This window comes from Chanos chanos, chromosome 3, assembly GCF_902362185.1.
Source record: "Chanos chanos chromosome 3, fChaCha1.1, whole genome shotgun sequence".
NCBI lineage: Eukaryota > Metazoa > Chordata > Actinopteri > Gonorynchiformes > Chanidae > Chanos > Chanos chanos.
The window spans coordinates 32,761,796-32,787,968 of record NC_044497.1 but is presented as its reverse complement, the minus strand read 5'-3'; the positions used below and the strand labels follow the sequence as shown (position 1 = coordinate 32,787,968).

The window sequence follows — 26,173 nt, the reverse complement described above, 5'->3', positions numbered from 1 at the left end:
CAGACAGATGGACTCACATTTGTTTTTAAGTATCAGCTGCACAGGATACGGTTTGGATCATGTCAGATCAGTTCAGATAGCTTTGGGTTCTAAGGCTGAGTCAGTGACTTGAGCTCAGTAGTACATTTTACATATTTCAGAACTGTATGCCATTTTGTGTGTTTATATAAACCCTGTGCTCATCATCATAACCTCCATAGCTTGTATAGGAGCAATATGTCTGAGTTTATAACAAAAGCTCAAAAAAAATAAAATAAATAAATAAATAAAATGCAATATTTCTGATGGAAAGAATAATGTACAGATGTTTATTCTCCTCTATCTTTCTGTCCTCATTTCAGCCCAGTGAGCGTGGATGTCCTCCTGTTACCATCAGGTGTCCATCATGGCCCAATATTTGGGTGCTCTCATATTAGGTAAGTTTGGATTTTTTTCAAGTTAATAAGGGCAAAATAAAGCTTTTTTTCTATCTCTCAGCCTTTTGCTGACTTTTGAGCCCAAACAACAAGTTCATGATGACAGATCAACAGATTGTCTTGATTATCAGAAAAGAAAGGACAAATACTGTTAAGCACTTACGAAATGTCTCCACCTGTCTTTTTTTTTTTCCATATCCCACCTTTCCTCTTTTTATCCAAAGAAAAAAAAACTTCAATTCAACAGATGAACAAATGCAGACAAGGCTGTTATCTAGCGCCCTTGTTCCTTTTAATATCGACTATAGTGCTTTCCTGGCTCCCTTTTAACTGTTGACACACATGGCTGCATGCTGTCGAAAGGCTTGCAATTAGGAGTATTGTGTGTGACTGCTTTCAGTCTTTGTGTCACTTGATGAGAGGTACACTCAAAACACGCTGGGAAACTGTACACCTTGAAGCAGAGAAGATTGCTCTGTGCTCTTCCCAGGGGGCAAATGGAACATTCTCACAACAATATTCTAATCGATGTTCATGACAACCTCAAAATAGTTTCCCAAAGAAATGCCATACGTTTAAGGCCATTTCTTTTTAGATTTTTGGTTATAATTTTTTTGTTGGTTCTGCTTTCTCTGCCAAATTATTTCACTTTTTGTTTTGTGGCTGGTCATTTTAAATGAGAATTGATCCATTCTCTCAGAATTAAATCCTCTTTTCACTCTGGCTGATTGCAGTGGTTCTCCCTTTCTGCTAAATTTTGCATTCTATCTTATTCTATCTAATATTAAAATGCTAATCTTCCCCAAAACACTGCGAGCATTTGTCGTTCCTGTTCACCAGGGGTGGCTCAGATTGGATACTGATCAAACAATCCCACTCTTGCAGTGAAAGACAATACTGCTGCAATTTAAAGAGTAGAGTTTCATAGCTTTAAACTAACTCGTGTTTGTCAAGAGAAAGCAGGTATGAGAGTTAGCAAGAGTTGGCAGAGAAATGAAAATGATACAGATGTTCTTTAAGCATTTAGAAAGAGCAAGATAGATGAGAGAGAAAGCAGAAAGGTGTAAAGGTACATTAGCATCTATGCATGAAAGGGTGATAAAGGGGCAGAGATCACGACGAACTGAATTTTGTGAACGTGAATGGTTCATAAAAGATGGAATGTAAACAGAGTGAAAGACATTCTGTCAGCAGCTGCATATGAGAAAGAACACAAACTGTGCTGGGTGCTTGAGTCGTTGTGCTTTATAATTACCTGTAACCACACACTCAGTGAACAGGTAGTTTTGGAAGTAACACAGAGACTATAATTAAATATCACAGACAGGTTGTGTCCTCACATCTTTATGGGACCTCAAGAATTGCAGAGATAACATTTTTGCAACTGATTTGACATGAGATGCCATTTAAATCCCAATATCCACTATTAAACAGGACCAATTCTGTGTTATTTTCGCTCTTCTGGTGAGAAAACTACCCCAGGTAAATCCAAAGTGTGTCACTGCATTTATTTTTATTGTGACTAAATGACTAATGAAAAAGGTAAATTTAGTTACCACTTTTTATTTTCAATATCAGTGTTATCAAACACTGACACATAGTATGACATTTTTCTGACAATATGATGTCATTAACATCACTGTGCTACAGCATAGGGTAAAGAAATGATGTCATGTCATGAATGACTTGTTAAGAATAAGTTGCAGGAAAAGAATTCCTTTTGCTGCTGCAGTAAACTAATCTTTCACTTCCCTGGACGCACCCATGTTTTTGTTGTTATTTTTATGGTGTGGTTGTTTTCTTCAGTGGTTTTACGACAGCACATCAAGTAATGGAAATGAAAGCTAATTCATGCCTTTGTGCTCCCTCTTTAACTTTCTCGTCATCTCGATGTCCTTCACATTGAGTCCACGATTACATGATCATGTAATTACATGATATGTTTAATTCACCATTTTTCAAACTATAATCAGTGTTTATTCTCTTGGAAACTACCAGTCTGGACTGTAATGTTTCATGCATGTTTAGGATGAAGTGCCTCAGTAGATGTACCATAGAATGTTCTTTCCAAGGCTTCAGAGACAATTCAGGACATGAAAGAGAGACTCAGTGTTTTTGATACCTTGTGTTATTGTATCAGTTGAGTAATCAAATTACGGAAGCCCAAGCGTTAACTCTTGAGGTTCTCTCACACACAGTCAACAGGGTCATTGCAAGTTAATCTTTCAACGAAAGTTACTGAATTAAAAATAGTCCTTCCATTTTTAACCCCATTAACTTCCCTTTGGGTCAACTGATCACAGCAATTATTGGAGGAACACGGTCACTAATCAGTAACCTGGCAACTGTGTTGGCCTTTATATCCCATGGGGGTTCCCTGCACCAGTATAAATCCTGCTTGTAGGAAATTATATGACAGCATGAATTCACCAAAAATCACCTAGTGTTAGGGGTGTGAAATTGTGATTTATGGACAAGTCAAATGTCCCTTTGATGAAAGTGTTTTGGCTTTGAGTCTAAAATAAAGGCTCTTATGAACTGTGTTCACAGTCAGTTTATGTGCAGCCTCCAAGGGTCTGCTTTGTGAGCTAGAGAAGAGATATTTGTTTTGGATAAGTGTGTCAGTTCATTGGATCATTATATGTGTGCTGTCATAGTAAGTCATTTGTTGTAATTTACTCTAAAATTTGCCAGACATCGCTGTTTCTGAAATTCCCAGTCTCTTTGCATTCCCTGAACATATGGAGAGCTTGTTTTCAGGTCTTTGCGGATGGTGGATGTAAGAACTGGTATTGAACATATGGAGAGCTTGTTTTCAGGTCTTTGCGGATAGTGGATGTGAGAACTGGTATTGAACATATGGAGAGCTTGTTTTCAGGTCTTTGCGGATGGTGGATGTGAGAACTGGTATTGAACATATGGAGAGCTTGTTTTCAGGTCTTTGCAGATAGTGGATGTGAGATCTGGTATTGAACATATGGAGAGCTTGTTTTCAGGTCTTTGCGGATGGTGGATGTGAGAACTGGTATTGAACATATGGAAAGCTTGTTTTCAGGTCTTTGTAAATGGAGGATGTGAGTGGTGGATGTGAGAACTGGTATTGAACATATGGAGAGCTTGTTTTCAGGTCTTTGCAGATGGTGGATGTGAGAACTAGTATTTAAATCAGGCAGAATCTTGGGTATGACTGGAATGTCGTGTAAATAACTGTTTTCTCCGTTGTATGTTTTTTGTGACTGTCTTTCGTGAGGAAGCTTCAGAGGTGCCTCACCATTCAGAGGTTGTTTAATGGAGGTGTTCTTCATGCTGTGCGCAGATGGTGCAGCTGGGGTGATGTTGTGGGCCTCTCTTCTCTCATGGATGATCTCCCTCCTCTTCTTGTTTGTCACGAACATACTTCTAACTCTGGGTCTTATGGTTATTCACGACTTAGCCCTCTCCTTAGCAGGACCTGCATATATATGTATATTTATATCCCCACTCCTGCTCATTTACAATGTCCACTCAGGGGTTATTATTAACACATAATGGGTTAGTGGTTGCTACGAGAAGGTGAGCCAGGAAAGTGAACTGTGTTTTTTTTTTGTTTTCTTGGTGAATATCCACAAACTGTGTGTAGACTGTGAGAGATGAGGTATGTGGGACCCCACTGAAACTTGCTGTGAAAGTTGAATATTCCTTTTCTCTCACAGTGCTCCATTGTATGCTTATCATCCCAGGATCTCTGTAGTACTGGAATGCTCCAGTGCTCCATTAAGCATAAGATTTGTGTTTAAAACAACTCAATCCCATGCAGGGAGAGGGTCCCCCTCATCCTGATGCTTGTACCTGCTGCTGTGGTATCTGACTGATTTTATCCCGCATTCCATAGATAAACGTGACTGTGAGTAAGGATAGTTGCTATCTTTAGGTCATTAGAGACAGAGGCCCTACCTGAAACACTCAATGCCTTATTGTAGTGTTTTAGGCAGTGGAATTAGAAAGAGGAGAAGGGATGGGAAGCATTATATTGTTGGATAATATAACAGTGACACAGTTTCTGATGGTAGTTAAGTTGAGAACTTTAAATCACTTGCTGTAGAGACCATAACATTCCAATCATATTTAATTATTGCTTTTTGCTACGGGAGTGCAAAGTCCAATGTAGAAACAGACCAAATCACTTGCAGGCAATCAGTGGAGGTTTTCTGTGGGCAGATATAATGAATGACTGTAGACATTTAGAGGTGTTAAGATCCAAAGTGACCAAAGAAGCTCTCAGTAGATCAAAGTAGGCCTGTGTTTGGAGATGATTGACTTAGACTCTCACTTTGAGGTCAGGGTGTCAGAGCACAGGGTCGTTATTGGTGCAAAACCCTGAGGACTCATGATAATGACCCCTATGCCACTGTTTGGAGAATGTACATGTGAGGGCCAGTCCTTCGCATGCCCAAAATGGCATTCTGCTGATGAAGAGGTGCATTCTGGGAGGAGACTAGCTGTTTATAGTGATTTGTGTCAGAGACAGTCACACCTGGAATTTTTCTTAATGAATAACACTTCAACTTGTTTTCTTTCCCTTCCTGCAATATGAAGAAACAAAGCTATAAAGAGAGGTCTGAGAGAAGGGTGGGAGAGCGTGGTCTTTAAAAACTTAAAAACTCATCCAAAAATTCTCTGTGTCATCCTATGTAAACATTCATCACAAGTTAGTATGTACATGTATGTGTGTAGTAAGCAACATTTTACCCTTGCACATCTGATGCTGAAAAGTGGATTCAGAGGGTGCCTGGGCATGTGTGTGTGTGTGTGTGTGTGTGTGTGACCTACAATGCTTCATTGCATTTGTGTGTGCATCAGGTGTGTTGGTCTGTAAGATGTTACATATCCCGGTGGCATTCAGCCAAATGCAAACCCAAATGTATTAACTTTGCTTTGGACAAACTCCTGTTTATCGGCACAGGTTTAACAGCATGGGAGCCCTGTGTTGAGCCACATGTCAGCTTGTCTCTGAGACCAGAGCCCTTCATTTAGCACTGGTGTTTTTAGCCTACCTGCTTATCAGAGCTTAAATGACCGAGGAGCGCCTCTGTGATCAGCTTTACAAACATGAATGAAAGTAACACATTACTTCTCTACAGAAAAATGATCACTGAGAGTAAGCAAGGGGTTTTCACTCAGTAAGTTATTGTTTAATACTCTTTCATAATGTCATGAATGTTTATATTTTAATATACATGTTAAGTGTTACACAGAGGTAATTAGGCATAAATCTGTCATTGTTCAATATCAATAGAAAATATATCTTAGACATATTCACCATATCCACAATTCATGTCTCTTGTGTTTGTTTTGGTATTCACTTCTGACAAGGAACTTTCACATTGTTTATACAAAAATGAATCTGATTTTTCCATTGTAAATATTGCATATCATATATCTTCCACTGTCATTTGTTGCTTACACATACTTGACATTTTTTTAAGCAAAAGAAATGAATGGAGGTGTGGTAACAGAGAATGTGACAACATGCCCCAAGGATGTTTTACAAACCCTCATATACCTCCTAGTAAACACACCAACTAACACACACACAGGTACACACAGATACACACACACACACGTTCTTGCCTTTGCCAGTCACAGCATGAGAAATTATAGAGTGAGGGATTGTTTGACACATTAGTGTCAAGTCTCAGAACCCAAAACTGTCTTTGGAAAAAATGTGTTGATTTTAGTAGGTGTGGCCTGCAAAAGACAGCACAGCAACCCTCTATGGTTATCAAAGTCCTCCACTCTTCTCTGCCCTGTCATTAACAGCCTGAAACCCAAAGCAGATCTTTCTCAAATACTACATACACAGCAGCCATAAAATAGTGATTCAGTCAGAGAACACTTCTGATGGGTGATTTTATACGTACATGGGATCCCCCCCTCACACACACACACACACTCACACACACAGACGCACATTCATATACAGTTGTTGTATCCGCAGATCAAAAGCAGTAATTAGCTGTGCAAAGATGAGTCTATAATAATACACAATGAACTGCTTTGCTGACAATTGTACAGTAAATTTTCATCTCACTCCTCCTCTCTGAATCTGTCTCTCTCCCATTCCAGCTATATTTCATTCTCTATAGCTCTACAGTTCTTTCTCTTTCACATGCACATGCACACACATGCACATGCACACGCACACACACGCACACACACACACACTAGCTCGTGACAGTGTTTGTATAGGATGACACAGAGAAGTTTTCCTGGCAGGATGAGTGCGTTTTAGAGAGACCAGGCTCTCCCATCCTTCATTCTCTCATGCCTGTCTTTTAAGCCCCACTGCACTGCGGGTATTTTTTCTGTACTTTCTGAGATACTGCATTTTCCATAACATGAGTGTTTGCTGAGGGAGAGACGGATGTGTACCAGTCCATGTTCCAAAGGTCAGGCCTTTTATTGTCTCATTCGTTTTTTTCTTTACTGTACGTGAGACAAGAAACGTGCCCTCGCACACAGTTTCCCAGCTCCTCCTTTTGCCCTGTGAAGTGGAATGTGTGGAATCCAGTTTGGTTAAAGTTTTATATTTCAGAATGATCAAGTCACAAGACATAATCTTTACAGGTTTATCTGTAACACACAGACTCACTTCTTGCAGGAGTGGTAGGGTTACTGAATTATTTACCACTCCATGTACTAAGTGATACAGGGTCAGGGACTGGGATCCTGACTGACCGGTATGGATTTTTTAAAAAATATACTGGTTACCAGCGTGCTCTCTCCTTTCCAGACAGCTTTCTGAAGTCTCCGCTGTTTGGTTACTGGTACACATTGTTTAGGGTCACACCACTTTAGAATATGAAAACACTTCCACAAGTCCAATCCAAACTCTCTGGAGATGTCCTTTGAAATAATCAAGTATTTTGAGTACGATTTTGGTATGATATTGCAACTCCAGTACCACTCAAGTCTGAACATGTTGAAGTTTTGTAATGCTTTGCTCACCATGATGGTGGTGAGGGCCTTCTTCTGTCTGCTTTCTTTTGTATTTCTAAATTTCTTCTCTGATCATCTTTCCTTTCCCTTATCCACTTTTCTCTCTCTTTCCTGTACCCTCTTTCTCCCTCTCCCTCCTTCTCTCTCACTCTCTCCCCAAGTTTTATCTTCTCCAACAACTCTCTTGTACTCTCTCTCTCTCTCTCTCTCTCTCTCTCATCACTCTCCTCTGTGATAATGGCATTGTTATTCAAAGCCAGTGATGTGTGGTGAACATTTGTGTGGAGTGGGGGGAGCATTAAATAGCATGGCCCTTTAAGGGCACTGACCCTGTCTGCGGTCTCACTTCTCTCTACTCTGCACATTAACAGCTTGTCTATATCTGAGTACAGTGTGAGAGGTCACACCAGACAGCACATTGTCAAAGAGAAAACGCGCGGTGAAACTCTGATATGCAAGGTCATAGCAGATCCATAAATATTTATCATTACTGCTCCACGTGTGTGGATCAGCGAGTCCTACAACAGGAATTCAGCTTTATAGAATGAATTAGGAAGTTCCACTGACCTCCATTACACAGGTCAAGGTGTGAACAAGCAAATTGCTCAGCATAGTCGCAACAGAGAGATTTTCTTGTAACTTTGTTCACCTGTTTTTGTTTTAATTGAGTCAAGGTAAGGGTTTATAGGGGAATATTGCAAGCTAATGCTAATGCTTTCATTAACGTGTGTGTCAGAACATACCATTGCTGAATTGAGATGCAAGTCCTCAAAGATGTCAGAGACCATGTGATCACTAGCAGGGAAGTCTTTGTAACACCTTTGTGGAGGTAGCAATGTGGAACAAAGTCTATTACTTCCCAGTGGAGTGAGAAATGAAAAGGTTTCCTTCTTATTTCACTACCTGGGTGGCACTCGGTGGGAATGAGTGTAGTCCTCTTCCCTTCCTCTCTCTCATCTTTCCTTTTATTCTCCCTTTTTTACCCAGCTGCCTTGACTGTAGCCCAGGATGTTCCGTCTGGCCCGCATGGCTGCACAGAGGGCAGCTGTTACCCGGCAACAGGAAACCTCCTGATTGGCAGAGGAGCCAATCTGTCAGCCACCTCTACCTGTGGACTGTTCGGTCCAGAGCAATACTGCATTGTTAGCCACCTGCAGGTAAGACATAAAGGAGTTAACTGGACTAAGAGTGTGCACACCTGTTTAGAAACCCACTCCCCATTATAAAGGAGCAATAATCACTTGGATATCCGTGCATGAATACAGGGATGGGAAGGTCATTAGTTCTGTTTAATTCTTCACCATATTTTGCATTTCTTTTTCTTTGCTCTGTCTTTAAAACACGTGCCTCTGTCTGACATGTGGAAAAGCTGTGATCTTACACTGTGTAAACAGTGTGTTATTCTTCCCTCACCCTCCTCTTTTTTCTACTGCGTGTATGGTCGCGCCCAGTACTTTTAGATGACATGTTATTGTAGAATAGAAACATATATCTGTCGTAACTCTGCGTTCTATATGTCACTTCGAAGGTATTTTGAAAGCATGAAACACACACATACACACACATGTATGTTCACATACACATGCACCTGCACCCACCCACCAACCTGCAAAAATACATATGCACCCCCCCTCCACACACACACACACACACACACACACACTCACAAACACATACACTCTCACACACACACACACACACACACACATACGTGCACACACATGCGCACGCACACACGCACACACACACACACACACACACACGGACAACAGCTTTATTTAAAAATGAAACGCTGTTACAACTTCTAAGGTTCATATAAGCTCCTACTTGCCTCATTTAATACCAGGACTCCACCCCTCTCTGTCTCTGAACTCTGTCCTTTTTAACACATGCTGTAGTTATCACGACTATGATTCAGGCTCTGTCCTGTTTGCTGTATGTGTCTCTGTCTGCGTTAATTGACCTTGGAACCAACTGCATGCCTGCCTCTGTTTGCTTTTTCTCTTTTTAATCCTGTCACTGACCCCACCTCTACCTAACTTACAGCTCCAGGTGTTTGTAACACCTGTCTTTTCATGCCTCTTTCCTCTTGTGTATCATTGCTGTGTTATTGTTCTGCATATATGTTATGGTTACTCTTTCAGTTGTGTGTCTTTTTTTTTGTAAAATAATACTACAACCTAGCATGGGATGAAATTACTTACAAAATTTGATATAGATATAAATGTACATCAAATGAGCAGCAAAGGTGCTACTTGGCCTAAATAAACAGACGTAGTGACGTGACCAGATGTGGTTAGTTAGCAAAGTCAGATCCTCTGTGAATTTTCTCTCATCTTTCAGTGATCTGGACTTTTTTTAAATTATTATTCCTGATGTGTGTCTAATGGTTCATTTATCCAGTAGCTGCTTTCACTGGATCAAGGAGGCCGCTTGGTTTATTTTCACAAGTTTATTTTTTTAAGTAAAATTTCAGAGATTACCTTGGCAGGCTTGTGCTGATAAATGTCATCTTTGATAGGTGCCGTTTTATCTGAGAACATTAAAGTACCGCAGCATAAAAGGAACACGCCTTGTCCTCCTTTTGCTTTGGTTTTAATGCTGTCTATACATAGCTATTTGATGTGCTGATAGACTTGTCAGAGATGTCAGTAATGGTGTGTGTGTGTGTGTATATATGTGTGTGTTTTTGTGTATGAGGCCCCTGTGTAGCATTCCAATGGCCATTAATCTCTTAATTGATGTGATCAGTCGTAATCCTTCTGTTGGCTGCTCACTCCCGCACTCCTTTTGTGTATGTGTTTATGTGTTTCTTCATCTGTGTGTGTGTGTGTGTGTGTGTGTGTGTGAGTTTCTACGCTGAGGACCTGTTTGAGTTCATTTAGTGTAGGACTTTAATGGTTTTCTTTTCTTGAAGGGTTTGATAGATTAATCTAAAGACTCATACACTGATGAAATAAACTCCATGTTACTTAAAGGTATACTGAGGGAAACCATTGGCATTTCTTGGTTTGATAAAAAAGGGAAAGAAATGAAGAAAGTACAGACATACACATAACACAACAAGCTTGTTCTCGGTTTCTCAAAGTCTTGATCTCTTCTGAGCCAGATCACTGTTGGAGATTTAGTTACCCTTGACAACAACCCAGTTAAGACAAACTGCATTGGCTTTTTTCCCTGCTAATTCCTCTTGGTCTGATGTAGGGCTGGAATCCAAGAGGCCCACTCTCCTCTGACTGGCCCTGGTCCTGCTCCTGCTCTGGTCCCTGTTCACACACTTTCAGATAAAGTGTGCCTGGCCCATATTTTTGGTATCCATTGGCAACTGACAGAGTCACCTTCTTTCTAGTGGACTTAAAGTCAGAAAAATCATATAATTCAATGAATCATATAAGACTTTACTGAATATTTGTTGCTTAAACACCTAATTTTACTCCCTTCTCTCCAGTGGGAATGTGCTCCCGTAATTTCAGTCTATGAACTGGTGAAACTACATGAATATGAGGATTTCGTGAGAGAAAGGAAACTTCAGTCTTTTTCATGTCGTAACAGTGGATTCTTTTTCTTCACAGGAGTCAGATAAGTGCTTTATGTGTGACTCACGGAGGCCGTATGATCACTACTACCATAGGAACAGCCATCGTGTGGAAAATGTCATCTACCTCAGGGACAGCAGAGGAGAGCTCACCTGGTGGCAGGCTGTCAATGGTGTGTGTGTGTGTGTGTGTGTGTGTGTGTGTATTTTCTGCAGGTGTGTTTGTCTGTCATAATGTTTGTTTGCTAACATTATCTCGGCTCTTTTAACTTATGTTTTTGATCAAATCCATCTGCAGGAAAAGAAAGTGTTAGTATCAGACTCGATCTGGAAGCAGAATTCCATTTTACTCACCTTATCATGAAATTCAAGGTGCGTATGTTTATTTTCTGGAGTAAAGATTGAGTAACTCTACTGGGATGACTCTTTTCTAACAAAAAAAACCAAACTAACTCCTCCTATGCTTTTACGTTCCTTTCTTTTCTCTCTGTCTTTCTCTCTCTCTCTCTCTCTCTCTCTCTCTCGCTATCTCTCTGTCTCTCACAGACATTCAGACCTGCAGCTATGCTTATTGAGCGTTCTGCAGATTTTGGTCGCACATGGCGACCGTATCGTTACTTTGCCTACAACTGTACGAGGACTTTCCCTGGCATTCCAGCCAATGGCCTGCAACTGATCGATGATGTCATATGTGAGGAACGGTACTCCGATATAGAGCCGTCCACAGAAGGAGAGGTGAGTCAGTTGACATGAAAGAGAGAGAGAGATGACTTGTGTACACTTGTTCTTTTCTTGTTGAGGTTTTCATGAATTTGCACACGTTGCTTTCTTTCACACCCCCACATTTCCTTTTCTTTTCTTATTTCTTTTCCAAGGTCATTTATAAAGTGTTAGATCCAGCCATCCATGTAAAAGACCCTTACAGCCTTGAAATTCAAGGTTAGTGTAATAACACCACGCTATAACAGCAAAACAACACAAATACCATGCAGACAGACTACGACATTAAACACATTTGTCCTTCACTTGAAAGTATCTTACGGTATAAGTGCTGTCCACTTGCACTTCCAGAGCTTCTGCGCATTACTAACCTGAGGATAAACTTCACTAAGCTCCATACCCTTGGGGATGATCAGCTGGACCGCAGGCCTGATGTGCTGCAGAAATATTACTACTCTCTGTATGAACTTGTGGTGCGTGGGAGTTGCTTCTGCTATGGCCACGCCTCAGAGTGTGCCCCAGTGCCCGGAGTGGATGCCAGGGAAGCTAGCATGGTTGGTAGAGGTGACTTATGTCAGCTTAATGTGATGAGACTTTTTTTTTTTTTTTTGCTCCTTTGAAACAATAATTCAGTTGATTTCACTTAATCTTCGTACTTCATTTTTGTGTTCAAACTTGTAATAATTTTTGTTAAATATGTTGTATGATCATGTAAGCCTTATTTCTTTTATTGATGAGATTCACAGAATATGTCTCACCTGTCTCTTATATGTCTTGTCTTCTGACTGGTAAGATCCATGGTCGCTGTGTTTGCAAGCACAATACTGAGGGGCTGAACTGTGAACGTTGCAGACATTTCCACAACGACCTTCCTTGGAGACCAGCTGAGGTAGATAACCCACACACATGCAGAGGTAAGATAACTACACGGATTAGCCTGCATACTCATCTAACCTTTGTTTTCACGCTTACAGTGTAAGTAACTCTCTCTGACTCTTCACCCAGAATGCAACTGCAATGGTCACTCCGACCAGTGTCACTTTGACATGGCTGTGTATCTGGCCACGGGCAACATTAGTGGAGGTGTGTGTGACAACTGTCTCCACAACACCATGGGCCGTAACTGTGAGATGTGTAAACCGTTCTACTATCAGGACCCAGCTAGAGACATCAGAGATCCGGCTGCGTGTGTCCGTGAGTCAACACTCTGCTCTGCTCTCTGCTCTTTGAGCAGCCGTCATTTTGGCTACTGATTTACTGATACGAGTTTTGTTTTCTGTTTCTTGTTTACTACCTTCATGACCCACCCTCTGACTTGTTCGTCTCTGTCTCCTTCTCTTTTCTCTATCTATCTGCTCTGTTTCCTTTCTTGGCTCTATTTGTATGTGTGTGTGTGTGTGTGTGTGTGTGTGTGTGTGTGTTCAGCCTGTGACTGTGATCCAGTGGGCTCTTTGGAGGGAGGTGTGTGTGACAGTCACACAGATTTGGATCTGGGGATGATAGCAGGACAGTGCCGCTGCAAACAGAATGTGAAGGGTCAGCGCTGTGACTACTGTAAGGACGGTCACTACGGACTCAGTCAGAACGACCCACTGGGCTGCCAGCGTAAGGCTGTCTTTTTATGTTTCATGGGTGTATTTGGATAGTTCTGGATACTAGTTTTGGATAGTCTGGATAGTTTGTATACTTTCTAATTCTCTCGTATTTAATGTTTTTTCTTTCAGTCACCTTTTCATGGCTCATTTCTTGTTTGTGTGTGTGTTTGTGTGTGTGTGTGTGAGAGAGAGAGAGAGAGAGAGAGAGAGAAGGGGTGGGACGATGTTTGTGACAGTATTTTATGATAATTATAAGCAATGTGTATTTTTCCCCTAACAGCATGTAACTGTGATCCTCGTGGGATCAGTATGTTAGGAGCTCCATGTGATCAGATCAGTGGAGATTGCTCCTGTAAGAGATATGTCACAGGCCGCTACTGCAACCAGTGCCTGGTATGACTTCACTGACATCATTTGTACTTATGTGAAACTGTTGATGCAATCACTCTATAGCAACATATGAGGTGGACAAGAGGTATCTTGCTCTGGCATTGTTAACATTCTCCACGCATTGTCCATCTGTGCAGCCTGAATACTGGGGACTCAGCTATGACCTGGCTGGCTGCAGAGCCTGTGACTGTGATTTTGGAGGGGCGTACAACAACAAGTATGTCAGTTTAGTTTACGTGAAGATCTGTATGTATGTGTGTGTCTTCCTACAGCGCTTTTATTTCGTGTTTATTTTAGACTTCCTTCCTAGACTAGTCTTCCTGGTCGTTTCACTGCATTTTCTGTACATCCGTCTTGTTTCTGTCTGTTTGCAGGTGCATGATGGACAATGGTCAGTGTGACTGTCGACCTCACCTGATTGGTCGACAGTGCTCTGAGGTGCAGCCTGGGTATTTCTGCGCTGCCCTAGATTTCTATAAATATGAGGCAGAGGGAGCCGTGGGCCACTCTCCCGATGACCCCGCCCTTCCAGTGAGTTCTCAGCTGAACGCGTAGATAAATGTTACACATATACACTAACCTGATGAAATGATGCATTTATCAGTTATCAGTTGCAGTATCACTTAGATAAAACCATTCCAGTTGTTGAAATTTCTGGGGTTGCTATACCAAACCTGCCGTACTAGATCCACACAGCAGTGAAAGTTCTGCCCCCAAAATCTCTGTGTCACAGCTGATATGATGTTTGGTTTTGTCTTGGTTTGACATGCTTGTTGTGTGGTTGAGGCTAAGACTGGTATTTCTCAAACCCATTCTCAGTGTGTCAGTGTCAAATCTGTTCTCTCTTTCTTTCTTTCTTTCTTTCTTTCTTTCTTTCTTTCTTTCTTTCTTTCTTTCTTTCTTTCTTTCTTTCTATGTGATTCAGTATCAGGTGTAATCAAATGAGGTCATGATGGTGTGTGTTGGTGCACTGTCCAGAGGCATGCACCGGCATGTTTAGAAGCGGTAGAAAGGGAGAGAGAGAGAGAGAGAGAGATTTGTATCACTGTCGGACAGTACAATGCTGCACAGGGTGTACTGCTTATCATTAAGCAACTCCTGCCAGACAGTAGTGTTAAGCAAGGGGGTTTTCACATCATATCCCACCCTCTCAACTCACCTATCTAAAATTTTCCAGATTACTCTGTCCAACCCCAGCACGTGAATCCTTATCTGTGTGTGAATATCTCTCTGTCTCTCTGTCTCATTCCTGCGCTGGCCCTCCTTCCCCTCACTTTCCCCTCACTTAACTCCCTTTCTCACTCACAACAAGCTGCTGCTGGGTACAAGACAAAACAACAGCAGCAGCCCTGTTCTGTCTGATACTCATCAGGTCACCTGTCTCTCCCTCTTGCCCCCCAGGGCAAGCCTAGACACACTCAGCCACAGTGAAATCAGCACAGGAATTCACCCTCACACACAGCATCCAAGTGAACCATCCAGCGATGAAGCAATGTGGAAGAGAGAGAGAGAGAGAGAGAGAGACAGAGAGTGTGTGTGTCTGTCTGTCCATCTGTGTGTGTGTGTGTGTGTGTGTGTGTGTGCGTGTGTGCGTGTCTGTGTGTGTGTCTGTGTTCATGTGTGTGTCTGTGTGTGTGCGTTAGTTTGGGTGTGGTGGTTAGGATTTTGGGTGTTCAGACAGGTGGATGTAATATATCATAACATCTTCTTTATGATCAGTGGAAATGAGTTCATCATTGTGGACGTACTGAACTCTTAGTCTGATTGGTTATTTTGTAATGCAGTGTTTAGTTCCATGACCCAGCAGCTTATTATTAAGAGCTGTTTGCAGTTTTAGACAGGAGACAGTGTACAGCCGGTTTTTGCATTTTTCAGCAGCTCTGTATGGGCTTTGCACAGCTTTACTGTATATTCTGCATGCTGGTGAATCTGGAGCTCTCTTCTGACTTTGAGTTCTGTGTAAACTATTTGATGAAGAACTGTTCTCTATGCAGTGTTTGGGTTGCGTTATATGTAGTGTAAAATATGTGGTGCACTTGCTGGGACTATCACACAGTGGTTGCCCTGCTGAAGAGGCAATACAAATAAATGCACAAACACACACACACACACACACACACCATTGGCTTTGGTGGCACAAACCAAAAGCTGAAGTGACCCGGAATACAATTAGAGAGCACAGAAGATGCCAGGCTGTCAGGAGGAGTTAGTGCTGCCTGATACACACATGCAAAACTTACACACACACTCATATCCACATGCACACTCACTCACTCACACACACACACATACACACACACACACACACATACGCACACTGTCTCAGGCACACATTGTTTTTCATCTCTGTCTCTGTCTATGTCTCTGTCTGTCTGTTTCTGTTCGTTAGTCTGTCTGTCTTTCTGTCTCTCTCTCTTTCCATTCATTGTTGTATTTTGTCTCCCTTTCACACAACTGCCTGATCTATACATTTCTTTCCTTTCTCTCTCCTTGTGTCTCTACAACATAAACACAGACACTGAAAAGCTGGTGCTCATGTGGTTGCCAAACACCAAGTTTGCAAAGCTCTTTTGGTTATTCTGCAGCTATGTAAATTTATTAATAAAAAGCAAAGACATTGTTTGAATGGGATGAATAGATCTACAGATTAATCATGAGCAGCATTGAGTCAACTGTGTTATCTGTCTCTGTGCTGCACAGGGGAAGCCACGCCCGCAGGCTGAGACTGACTGTGTGGAGCATCTCAACAACCAACTGAGGAGACATCGCCGTCATCGCCGCATTGCCACCGCCCAGCAACAGAGGGCGGCACTGAGACGCATACGCCAGCTGCAGCAAACTGTACGTCCAATACTTTACTCTCTCTTGTTATTTTTTTCTGTCTCAGCTGAAATTGTACAAAAAGAAAATGTAAGGAGAAATACTGATTCCGGTGCCAGTTTACCACCAGTTATATGACTTTCAGCATCATTGTTTGCCTGTGTGTATTTACCTCTTATTTTTCTTGTGGATATGTGTGTGTTTGCTGCTTTTACAGCCGGATGTAAGAAAAGTTCACAGAGAGAGAGACGGTCAAATGGTCACCTGGACTGGGCCAGGATTTGCTCGGGTTAAAGATGGCGCCGGACTTGTGTTCACCATTGACAACATTCCATTTGCTATGGAATACGATATCATGATCCGCTACGAACCAGAGGTATGCTTTTGTTACAGCGTTTATACTCAAACATGGTAATCAAGTAAGTCACCATATCAGCTAAAGCAGACACTTTAAGAATCCTGGCAAACACAGGAAAAAATGTGCAGTATTACTATGGTGTGCCACATTCTGGTTATTACACAAATTTAGTGTTTAGTGTAAGTTTGAGCTTTGTTAATATGGGCGGAGTTTAAATTTACGAAGCAGTTTTTGACATGTCCCGTCATGCCTGTTTCACAGTCTACAGAAGACTGGGAGGCTATTGTGAGCATCACCTCCCTCCAGCTGCCCACCAGCTCCCGCTGTGGAAACCTGCTGCCAACGGAACAGATGTACACAGTCACCCTGCCACACCACAGGAGGTATCAGCAGAAACAGAGAGAGGCAAAGAATATGTGTGTGTGTGTGTGTACATGTGTGAGCAGAGTCCTTTCCACATAATTCTAGTATTATAGTAATTAAAGTAGCCCATTGAGCACAGTGATGTGTCTAACCTTATACAGAGTTGAGCATTCCATTGCAGTTTTTTTTTTTTAAACTTTTTCTGGAGAGCAGAGTATGTCTGTGTCATTGTAATAAGAGCCTAATCTCCTGGTATTGGCACAGCCCTAGTGCCTTGGGAGCACATGCTTCTCAGCAAATTAAACTCAGCGAGAGGCTGTAAATCCTCTTCAGCAAACATGGAGTGAATTAAATAGAAAAAAAAACGTTTTTTTCAGATGGTTCACTGGGTTCAACCAGGATTAATTATCTGTGTTATTCTCTATATTTGTAAAGATAAGCACCTGCAATCAGATAACACTGCATTTACAAGAGCATAGGATTGAGCGTTACAGGAAAAGAAAATGCTCTGTGATTGGCTGTCAGTGACTGAGAGCTGTGAAGCGTTTCAACCTTGAGTATAACACATTTTCATTTAAAAGAGCCACTTTGTATGATGAGACCACTAACAAGATTCACTGATTCATTTGCATAGCTTTTAAACAACATACTGCAGTTTTTACTTTGTATTTAACATTTCTCGGTGTTTAAGACCCTGAGTGTTATTAGTGAAGTACAAAACAAAAGGATGATTGTGGCTTGTTGAAAACCTTTGAGCAGTACTTTCAAACTTTTTTTTTTGACCTGTGACACAGTTTGCAAAAATTGTGAAATTACTTGGCATGCTTCTTTTACTTGAAGACTTTGGTTAATTTTTAATTTTGTGAATATGGTCTGTTGCTTTTTTTCTCAGAGAAAACACAGCAAGCTTAAGAACAGGCTTCCTCTCCTATTTTTTTTTTTTTTTTTTAGTTTAGAAGATTTAGAGAGAGGCTCCATGTGAAATCACAGAAGATTCATTCAGCAAAAAAGAGAAAAAAATAGTGATTGTAATAGACTGTGTGCACAGTTGTAATGCTATACTTAAGAACTGACAGACAAAAAATCTGTTCGTAATCAGCTTTACAGTTAATCACTGATCTGAGAGTATCTGTTTGTCTTTTTCACTTCATTTGTGTTTGGGAAATTTGGGCTACAGTAAAGCAAAAGAGCAAAAGAGGTTCAGCTTAGTCATGTGTCGGATCTTATTGCTTCATTGGGCCGTGACTCTTTAGACTCCGGATCTGATTGGCTCAGTGGACCATGATTCTGCCTGCTGCTGTGTTCTGTTGGTGTGGGCTCAGGCAGAACCAATTACCAAGCTGAGCTGAAACTGAGACACATAGCTCAAAACCAAACTGGAGCAAAAGAAGAGCTCCAGTTCCCTGTGTATGTGTTTTGGGATGATAGGATGATAAATATAAACCTTTTTCAAATGCTCTGACATAATCATCAAGTATCAGCTACATTATCAACGTTAATCAATGTATATTATTTGTTTCAAATGAAGAGTCACATATTATCAGCTGTAGCCTACTCCTAAGACACTCAACCCATTATTGTCCTCCTGTGTGGTCTGAAGAACTTCCTGACTGGAATGGCAGGAGTGTGTGTATGTGTGTGTGTGTCTGTCTGAGAGAGAGAGGGAGAGAGAGTTCTACAGTGCAAATTTTCCAGGTTGTTAAAATGGCCAAATGACATCTTAGTGTTATCAAAAGCAAACTGTAGTCTTGACTCAGCAGTGACTCTGTGTAACTCTTGGCAGGTTCGTGCACATGCCTCGCCCCTTCTGCTTTGAGCCCAGTAATCGTTATGTGGTAGCCATCCGCTTCCAGCGACATGCGGTCTCCCACAGACATCTCACTGCTTTCATCCTCGTTGATTCGGTGAGTCACAGCCATAATCATAACAATCACTTCAATATCACTTAATTCTATGGAGAGGAGTGACATACCAGTGTGTGGTGGTAGAAAGAAGAAATGATGAATGATTTTTCTCAGTGAAGTACTCTTGTGATTATCCATATGTAGAGCCATATGTGGGTATGTATGCTCTATATGTAGCTATATATTCAAATGAAAAATTTTATAACAAATGGTTTTCATGACTGGGTGTAAAACACTGTATGATATGTATGAACGTAAGCATGACTTGAGAAGGAGTCAAAGCACACACAATACTGCCACCTTGTGACCACCTGTAGAACAGGCAGCTTTCTTAAATTTTCAGTCATATCTGTGCAGCGTTTTAATTCACTATGGTTTTCTATTATTCTTTTCTTTTCCTTATAGCTTGTATTGGTGCCCAAGTATGAGGAGCTGCCAGGTTTCCAGGGTAACAGTCCCTTGGCAGAGCGACGACGTGAGGAGATGCAGCTCTACATGTGTGTGGACTCCTTCATGGTCACGCCCATGCCCACTCTGGCAGAGATGTGCACCAAACTCATCTGCAGTATCTCTGCCTACATGCATGATGGAGCACTGTGTGAGTAGAGAGAACTGTGAGAACGCAGAAAGTGCAGGGGACACTCAGGGTCTGAGGTGAACCAAACCCATCAGTAAGAGAACAGGCCTGAACGGTGTTGCCAGATTGGTTGTTTTTGGTATTTCGTAACATTAGATTACATCATGAAATATCAATTTATCCTCTGTTCCTTTGATTTGAATCCTATTATCTTAGTGTCTAGAGCTTGGGAAATATCTATCAGAGGCCATACACAGCCAGGTTTTTGTTTTATACCACCCTCATTGTGCCATGATGTCCTTTTCCCATAGCCTGTCAGTGTGACCCACAAGGATCGCTGAGTGCAGAGTGTGAGAAGGTCGGAGGTCAGTGTCGGTGTAAACCCAATGTGATTGGCAGACGTTGTGACCAGTGTGCACCAGGCACATACGGCTTTGGCCCTTATGGCTGCACTGGTGAGAACATTAACCACTCTCTGATAACACTATGACATTACGCCCCAGGTTTACTCAAGAAAGCGTATTCCAAAGGAACAATGATGTGATACTGCACTGAATGTTTTTGACTGTCTGCAATTTCCCTTTCACCTTTCTGTCCCTCAGCCTGCGACTGTCACTCTCAAGGTTCTTTGAGTCATCAGTGTGACCCGGTCACTGGGCAGTGCCCGTGCAGACACGGCGCCAGCGGACGGCAGTGCTCAGACTGCCAGCCTGGTCAGTGGGCTTTCCCTAACTGCAGGCCATGCCAGTGTAATGGGCATGCAGACAGCTGTGACCCACAGACTGGTACTTGCTATGAGTGCAGAGACTACACTGCTGGGCACCAGTGTGAAAGGTGAGACTGATGAGAAATTAGCATTAGAATGCTGTCTCATCGCCAGAGATTTGTATGAGAAGGGTAAACTTTGGGCAGTGCGAAACAGATTAAAACTTGTTGTTGTGGATAACGAACAATGAATTCAACTGTAGAGACAATGCCAATACATTGTAACAATTTGTTTGATAGATTGATTAATTAATTGTCCCTCTCTATCTGTAGGTGCATGAACGGTTTCTATGGGAACCCTGTGCTGGGGTCAGGAGACCATTGTCGTCCCTGTGCATGTCCTGGCAACCCAGGCAGTGGCCACTCCAATGGAGACTCCTGCCATGAGGATCAGGCCTCCAACCAGATCCTCTGCAACTGCAGACAAGGCTATACCGGTGAGGTCATCAATCAATGAATCTATCAATCCATCAGTCAGTCAAACAATCGATGATTGATCAGTTGATCAATCAATCCATATTACAGTCAGTCAGTATATGTGCGTGTGTGTGTGTGTTTCAGTGTGTGTGTGTGTGTGTGTGTGTGTGTGTGTGTGTGTGTGTGTGCGCGCCTCATTGTAGCTTTGCAGTATTCCAGCAGCTTTCTCTTTCTCATTAGTTGATCAGATAGTCAGTAAGAGGTAATGGTAATAAGGATATCATAAATTTATTTGTACTCTCAGGCCCCCGTTGTGACCGTTGTGCTCCCGGTTACTACGGTGAGCCTGAGCGCCTAGGTGGAGGATGCAGCCCATGCCAGTGTAATGGGAACATCGACACCCAGCACCCAGAGTCATGTGACTCTCGAACCGGCCAGTGCCTGAAGTGCCTGTACAACACGGACGGCCCCACCTGCTCAGAGTGCAAAAACGGTTACTATGGCAATGCTCTGGCTCACGACTGCAGGCGTAAGTAACAGTTGATTGCCCCCCACCCCGTGCTGTCTGTTATGTGTTCTGTTAAACAGTCTCTTCTGACATATCCCTGTGTTCCTGTGCTCTGACATATCCCTGTGTTCCTGTGCTCTGACATATCCCTGTGTTCCTGTGCTCTGACATATCCCTGTGTTCCTGTGCTCTGACGTATCCCTGTGTTCCTGTGCTCTGACATATCCCTGTGTTCCTGTGCTCTGACATATCCCTGTGTTCCTGTGCTCTGACGTATCCCTGTGTTCCTGTGCTCTGACATATCCCTGTGTTCATGTGCTCTGACATATCCCTGTGTTCCTGTGCTCTGACATATCCCTGTGTTCCTGTGCTCTGACATATCCCTGTGTTCCTGTGCTCTGACGTATCCCTGTGTTCCTGTGCTCTGACATATCCCTGTGTTCCTCAGCTCTGACATATCCCTGTGTTCCTGTGCTCTGACATATCCCTGTGTTCCTGTGCTCTGACATATCCCTGTGTTCCTGTGCTCTTACATATCCCTGTGTTCCTGTGCTCTGACATATCCCTGTGTTCCTGTGCTCTGACATATCCCTGTGTTCCTGTGCTCTGACATATCCCTGTGTTCCTGTGCGCTGACATATCCCTGTGTTCCTGTGCTCTGACATATCCCTGTGTTCCTGTGCTCTGCTTGCAGGCTGCACGTGTGTCACAGCAGGCACGCGGCAGGAGTACTGCACTAACGGTGACTGCTACTGTGACAGACAGACCGGGGCATGTCCGTGCAGACAGAACGTGGTCGGGCACAACTGTGATCAGTGTGCCCCTAACCACTGGAACTTTGGCATGGCTCAGGGCTGTGAGCCATGCCAGTGCCACCCACAGCATGCCCTGGGCACCCACTGCAACATGGTATGTCACCCATTTACAAATGACATTTATGGCATTTGAAGACTTCTGCGGATCCAGACACATGATGTGTGGTAGAGATTATTGTGTGGTTGTGTGATTTAGTCGGTAATTTAGTTTTCTGTGGAGTTCTCTATCAAAAATATAAAAGCTTCTCTCTTCTCTGTATTATTCTTTCCTCCTCTCTCCATCTTTCTTTCTCTACCTCTTTGTATACCTCTCCCTCCACAGTTCACTGGTCAGTGTCATTGTCGGCCAGGCTTTGGGGGAAGGCAGTGTACAGAATGCGAACAGTTACATTGGGGAGATCCCAGAGTACAATGCGAAGGTACAACTTAGATGTCTTTTATCTTTAAAACTCAGAACTCTTCTTTGAAGTCCTTGACGTTTTGTCTGTTATTCAGATACTCTCTAGCAAGGAACTCTTTCTCGTTCTCGTTCTCGTTCTCGTTCTCATTCTCTTTCTCTAACACATTTCATCTCTCTCTCTCCTGTCTTAGAGTGTAACTGCCACCCTTTGGGTTCTGAGTCTGCTCAGTGTGATCCTGTGACAGGACAGTGTGAATGTAGGGATGGGGCATCTGGGCGCCGTTGTGATGAGTGTGCCCGCGGTTTTACTGGTAGTTTCCCCAAATGTGTGCAATGCCACCCCTGTTTCGAGCTGTGGGATGACGCTGTGTGCCAGCTGGAACGAGACCTCGACCACATAAGGAACATCACTGAGACCATCCGGGAGACTGGCATAGCACCTGGAGTTAGCGACGCTCGTATCAAAGAGCTAGAGAGGAAACTGTCCCTCATCCGTGATTTGATCAAAGATGGAGACCATGAGAGAGTTTATCAACTGATTGGCCAATCCATTGATGACCTGAGGTATGTATGATTTACTGATCAGCCACTAGAGGGCACATGTGAACATAGCAGGTCTAATCTAACCACGTTTCCTGTTCAATGAGTGAAGGCCTTGATTGTCTAAGAGAGAGCTGCTACGTAGGTAGACTTTTTGGTCTAGATCAACACAGTCTGACCTGATTAAGCTAATCAACATTCTAAGGACATTCTGAAAGTATAGTTTGGTGTGTTAAGCAGCGTGTGATTGAATGTGCTGGCATAACTGATTGAGGTACATTAGGATGAATTTGACTCTTCTGTGTTACAGGGCTGAAATAGCTATGACAGATGGACGAATGATGAGCGTGTTTAAGGAACTGAATACCACAGCAGAACTTGATCATACACTGCGACTGAATTTAAATACATTGGAGCAGGACCTCAGTCAGCTGAACTCCACATTGGCCCAACGTCATCGAGAGTTAGAAAATTTCCTTAGTGCAGGATTCGCAGGTACACATCCATGCCAACACATTTTTTTTTTAGTTCTAGTTTTCTTGCATAATTATACTGAAGTTTTTTGTTTCTCTCTCTCCATCTCTCAGAGCAGTTTGAGAATGTGCGTAAGTACTACAGGGAGTCTGTGGATGCAGAGAAACGCTGTAATGCCTCTGTGTATGGACCAGAGAGTCCCGTGACACAGTCTCGCCACACCCGTGATCGCACTGAGGCTATACTGAACGAACAGAAGAACCTTTTTCAGCGCAATATAACTGCCCATAAAAAGTCTCTGTCTGAACTGGAGAAAAAAGCCCAGGAAGTGGATGACAAAGTGGAACACCTCAGCCACAAGGTATGGGAGAGGTCTACATAGCCCACAGACTCTCAGCATCACATAACTTAAAGATCATTTCAGATTTCACAGTTTTGTTTTTGTTTTTTTTTGTTTTTTTTTTTAAATTAAGTTATGATGCCATGTACCTGTTCCCATGTGTGTCACTGCATTGTTCCTGCTTGCCACACAGGTGTGTGGTGGTTATAGTCACATCACCTCTAATGGCAGCTGTCCAGACAGTCAGTGTGGGGGTGCTGGTTGTCGTGACGAGGAGGGTCAACGGTTATGCGGAGGGGCGGGGTGTAACGGGACAGTTAGTGCCTCACTCGATGCATTAAGGCACGCCAAAGATGTTAAAGACAGCTTATCGACAGCTAGCATAGAGCTGCAGAGTGTGGCTAAGAAGGTATGTCTGTGTATGTGTGTATGTCCGTATGTTCTAGGAGCATGAGTGGTGTAAGCGTCATGGTGGTCACGTTAGTCATGTTGGTCACTTTTCTGGTTCTTGTTCATGTCTCAGCTCCAGGACATTGCAATGCTGACTGACAGTGTCAAGGACAATGCTGTACAAACGCTCAACAAAGCCCAACAGAAGAAGGAATTCTTTGAAAACGCTAACAAAAAACTGAAGGACTTCATTCAGAAGATTAGAGACTTTCTGAATGGTTTGTTTTTTAATTCTCTAACCAAAAATATCACCACTAAAGAAAAAAGAAAAATATACAGATGAAATATCTGACAGGAAAGAAAAGTCATGTGGATATTTTGGTCCTGTTGTGTCTAGAGGAGGGAGCTGATCCAGACAGTATTGAAACGATAGCCCAGCAGGTTCTTGCCATCAAAATGCCAGTCAACAGAACCCTGGTGGACAGTGTGGTCCAGAACATTAGAGACAGCCTCACCAATCTGACAAATGTGGATGGAATTTTCATTCAAACGGCAGAAGAACTCGCAAAGGCTACTGACCTTCTCAACCGGGCAAAAGACGCCAAGTGAGACACACATACACACACACACACACACAAGTAAAGAAAGAGAGAAGATGGCTTTGTGGTATTTTAATTTGTAGATTCTGATCAGATTTTTTGTTTACTGAACTGGATACCTGATACTTTTGTGTTCATGTAGGAAACGTGCAGAGGGGGTAAAGGACAACATCAGTGAGACTAATGAGGCACTGAACTCATCTGCAAAAGCCATAGCAAAAGCAAAGAAGGAAATGGAGACCGCCATAAAGAACTTGAATGACACACGAGATGCAACTGCCATGGTACTACTCCTGTGTGTGTGTGTGTGTGTGTGTGTGTGTGTGTGGGTGTGTGTGTGTGTGAGTGTCTGTTTATGTGAGTGTGTGAGAAGACATGGATATACAGGCCTTGGTGATGTAGAAACATTGTAATGTAGAAGGCATTTTTTTTCCCTCAACTTTCCTTTTGATTTTCAATAACTAGGTAGAGGACAAACTCCAAGGTTTAGAAACCAACCTGATGGATGTCATGATGAGATTGGCTAACCTCTCCCATGGAGTGGACTTACTGAAGAACAAGACAAACCAAAACAGGATTATGGCCCAAGATGCCAAAGCCCAGTCAGAGGATGCCACTCAAGCTGCTAACGGATTGCAGCAGGTATATGTCTGTGTGTGTGGGTGTGTGTGTGTGAGTGTGTAGTGTATGCATTTGCCTGTATGTATATTTGTGTGAATCTTTTTATGGGTTGGATTTGTATTTGTGTGTGTTTTATTAGTTTGTTTTTCTGTTGCTTCAGGATATGACAAAGGCAGAGGCTCTGTATAAGACACTGAATGAGAAGGTGGACTCTCTCGGAGGGGCAGCAGGAGGTAACATCAGTCAGAGAGCTGAGAACATGAAGAGGGAAGCAGAGGACCTTCAGAAAAAGGCCAGTCAGGGCATTGACACACTGAAGAGTACGTATCCCAAAAAAGTGAACAGCTGAACCAAATACCATGTTATATGTATAAATGAGAGTGTGTGGATGGCAAAATGTGTAGCATAACTGCTTTGGTTTGTATAGTTGTTTTTTTTTTTTTTTGCTTCCCTGTTTGTTAATTTTTACATTTCTCTCTTTCTCTGTGTGTTTTGTCCTCTATGTGAGAAGAGCTGGAAAAAAAGTTTAAGAAGAATGAAAAGAAAATGGATGCACAGAAAATTGAGTTGGAAGAGTTACAGAAAAATGTGACAGAAGTGAGAGAGTTCATCCGAAGAAAGGTCAATGGATACAACAACTGTCAATAA

General features: G+C 42.4%; 1 protein-coding gene across 1 annotated transcript; it reads left to right on the top strand.

Annotated features, from left to right (window-relative positions):
• The first annotated feature begins 385 nt into the window (after positions 1–385).
• Positions 386–26,173, top strand: lamb2l (laminin, beta 2-like). The gene is made up of 34 exons (XM_030768453.1): positions 386–416; positions 8,382–8,551; positions 10,967–11,102; positions 11,228–11,301; positions 11,476–11,664; positions 11,805–11,868; positions 12,001–12,203; positions 12,443–12,563; positions 12,655–12,843; positions 13,075–13,254; positions 13,525–13,637; positions 13,772–13,851; positions 14,009–14,165; positions 16,335–16,475; positions 16,672–16,830; positions 17,074–17,195; positions 18,959–19,079; positions 19,485–19,677; positions 19,968–20,111; positions 20,259–20,490; positions 20,695–20,858; positions 21,143–21,367; positions 22,041–22,255; positions 22,484–22,580; positions 22,753–23,125; positions 23,412–23,596; positions 23,689–23,936; positions 24,109–24,324; positions 24,439–24,583; positions 24,703–24,910; positions 25,047–25,188; positions 25,370–25,546; positions 25,686–25,845; positions 26,037–26,173. The coding sequence occupies exons 1-34, from the start codon at positions 386–388 to the stop codon at positions 26,171–26,173; spliced, it is 5,511 nt and encodes a 1,836-aa protein (XP_030624313.1).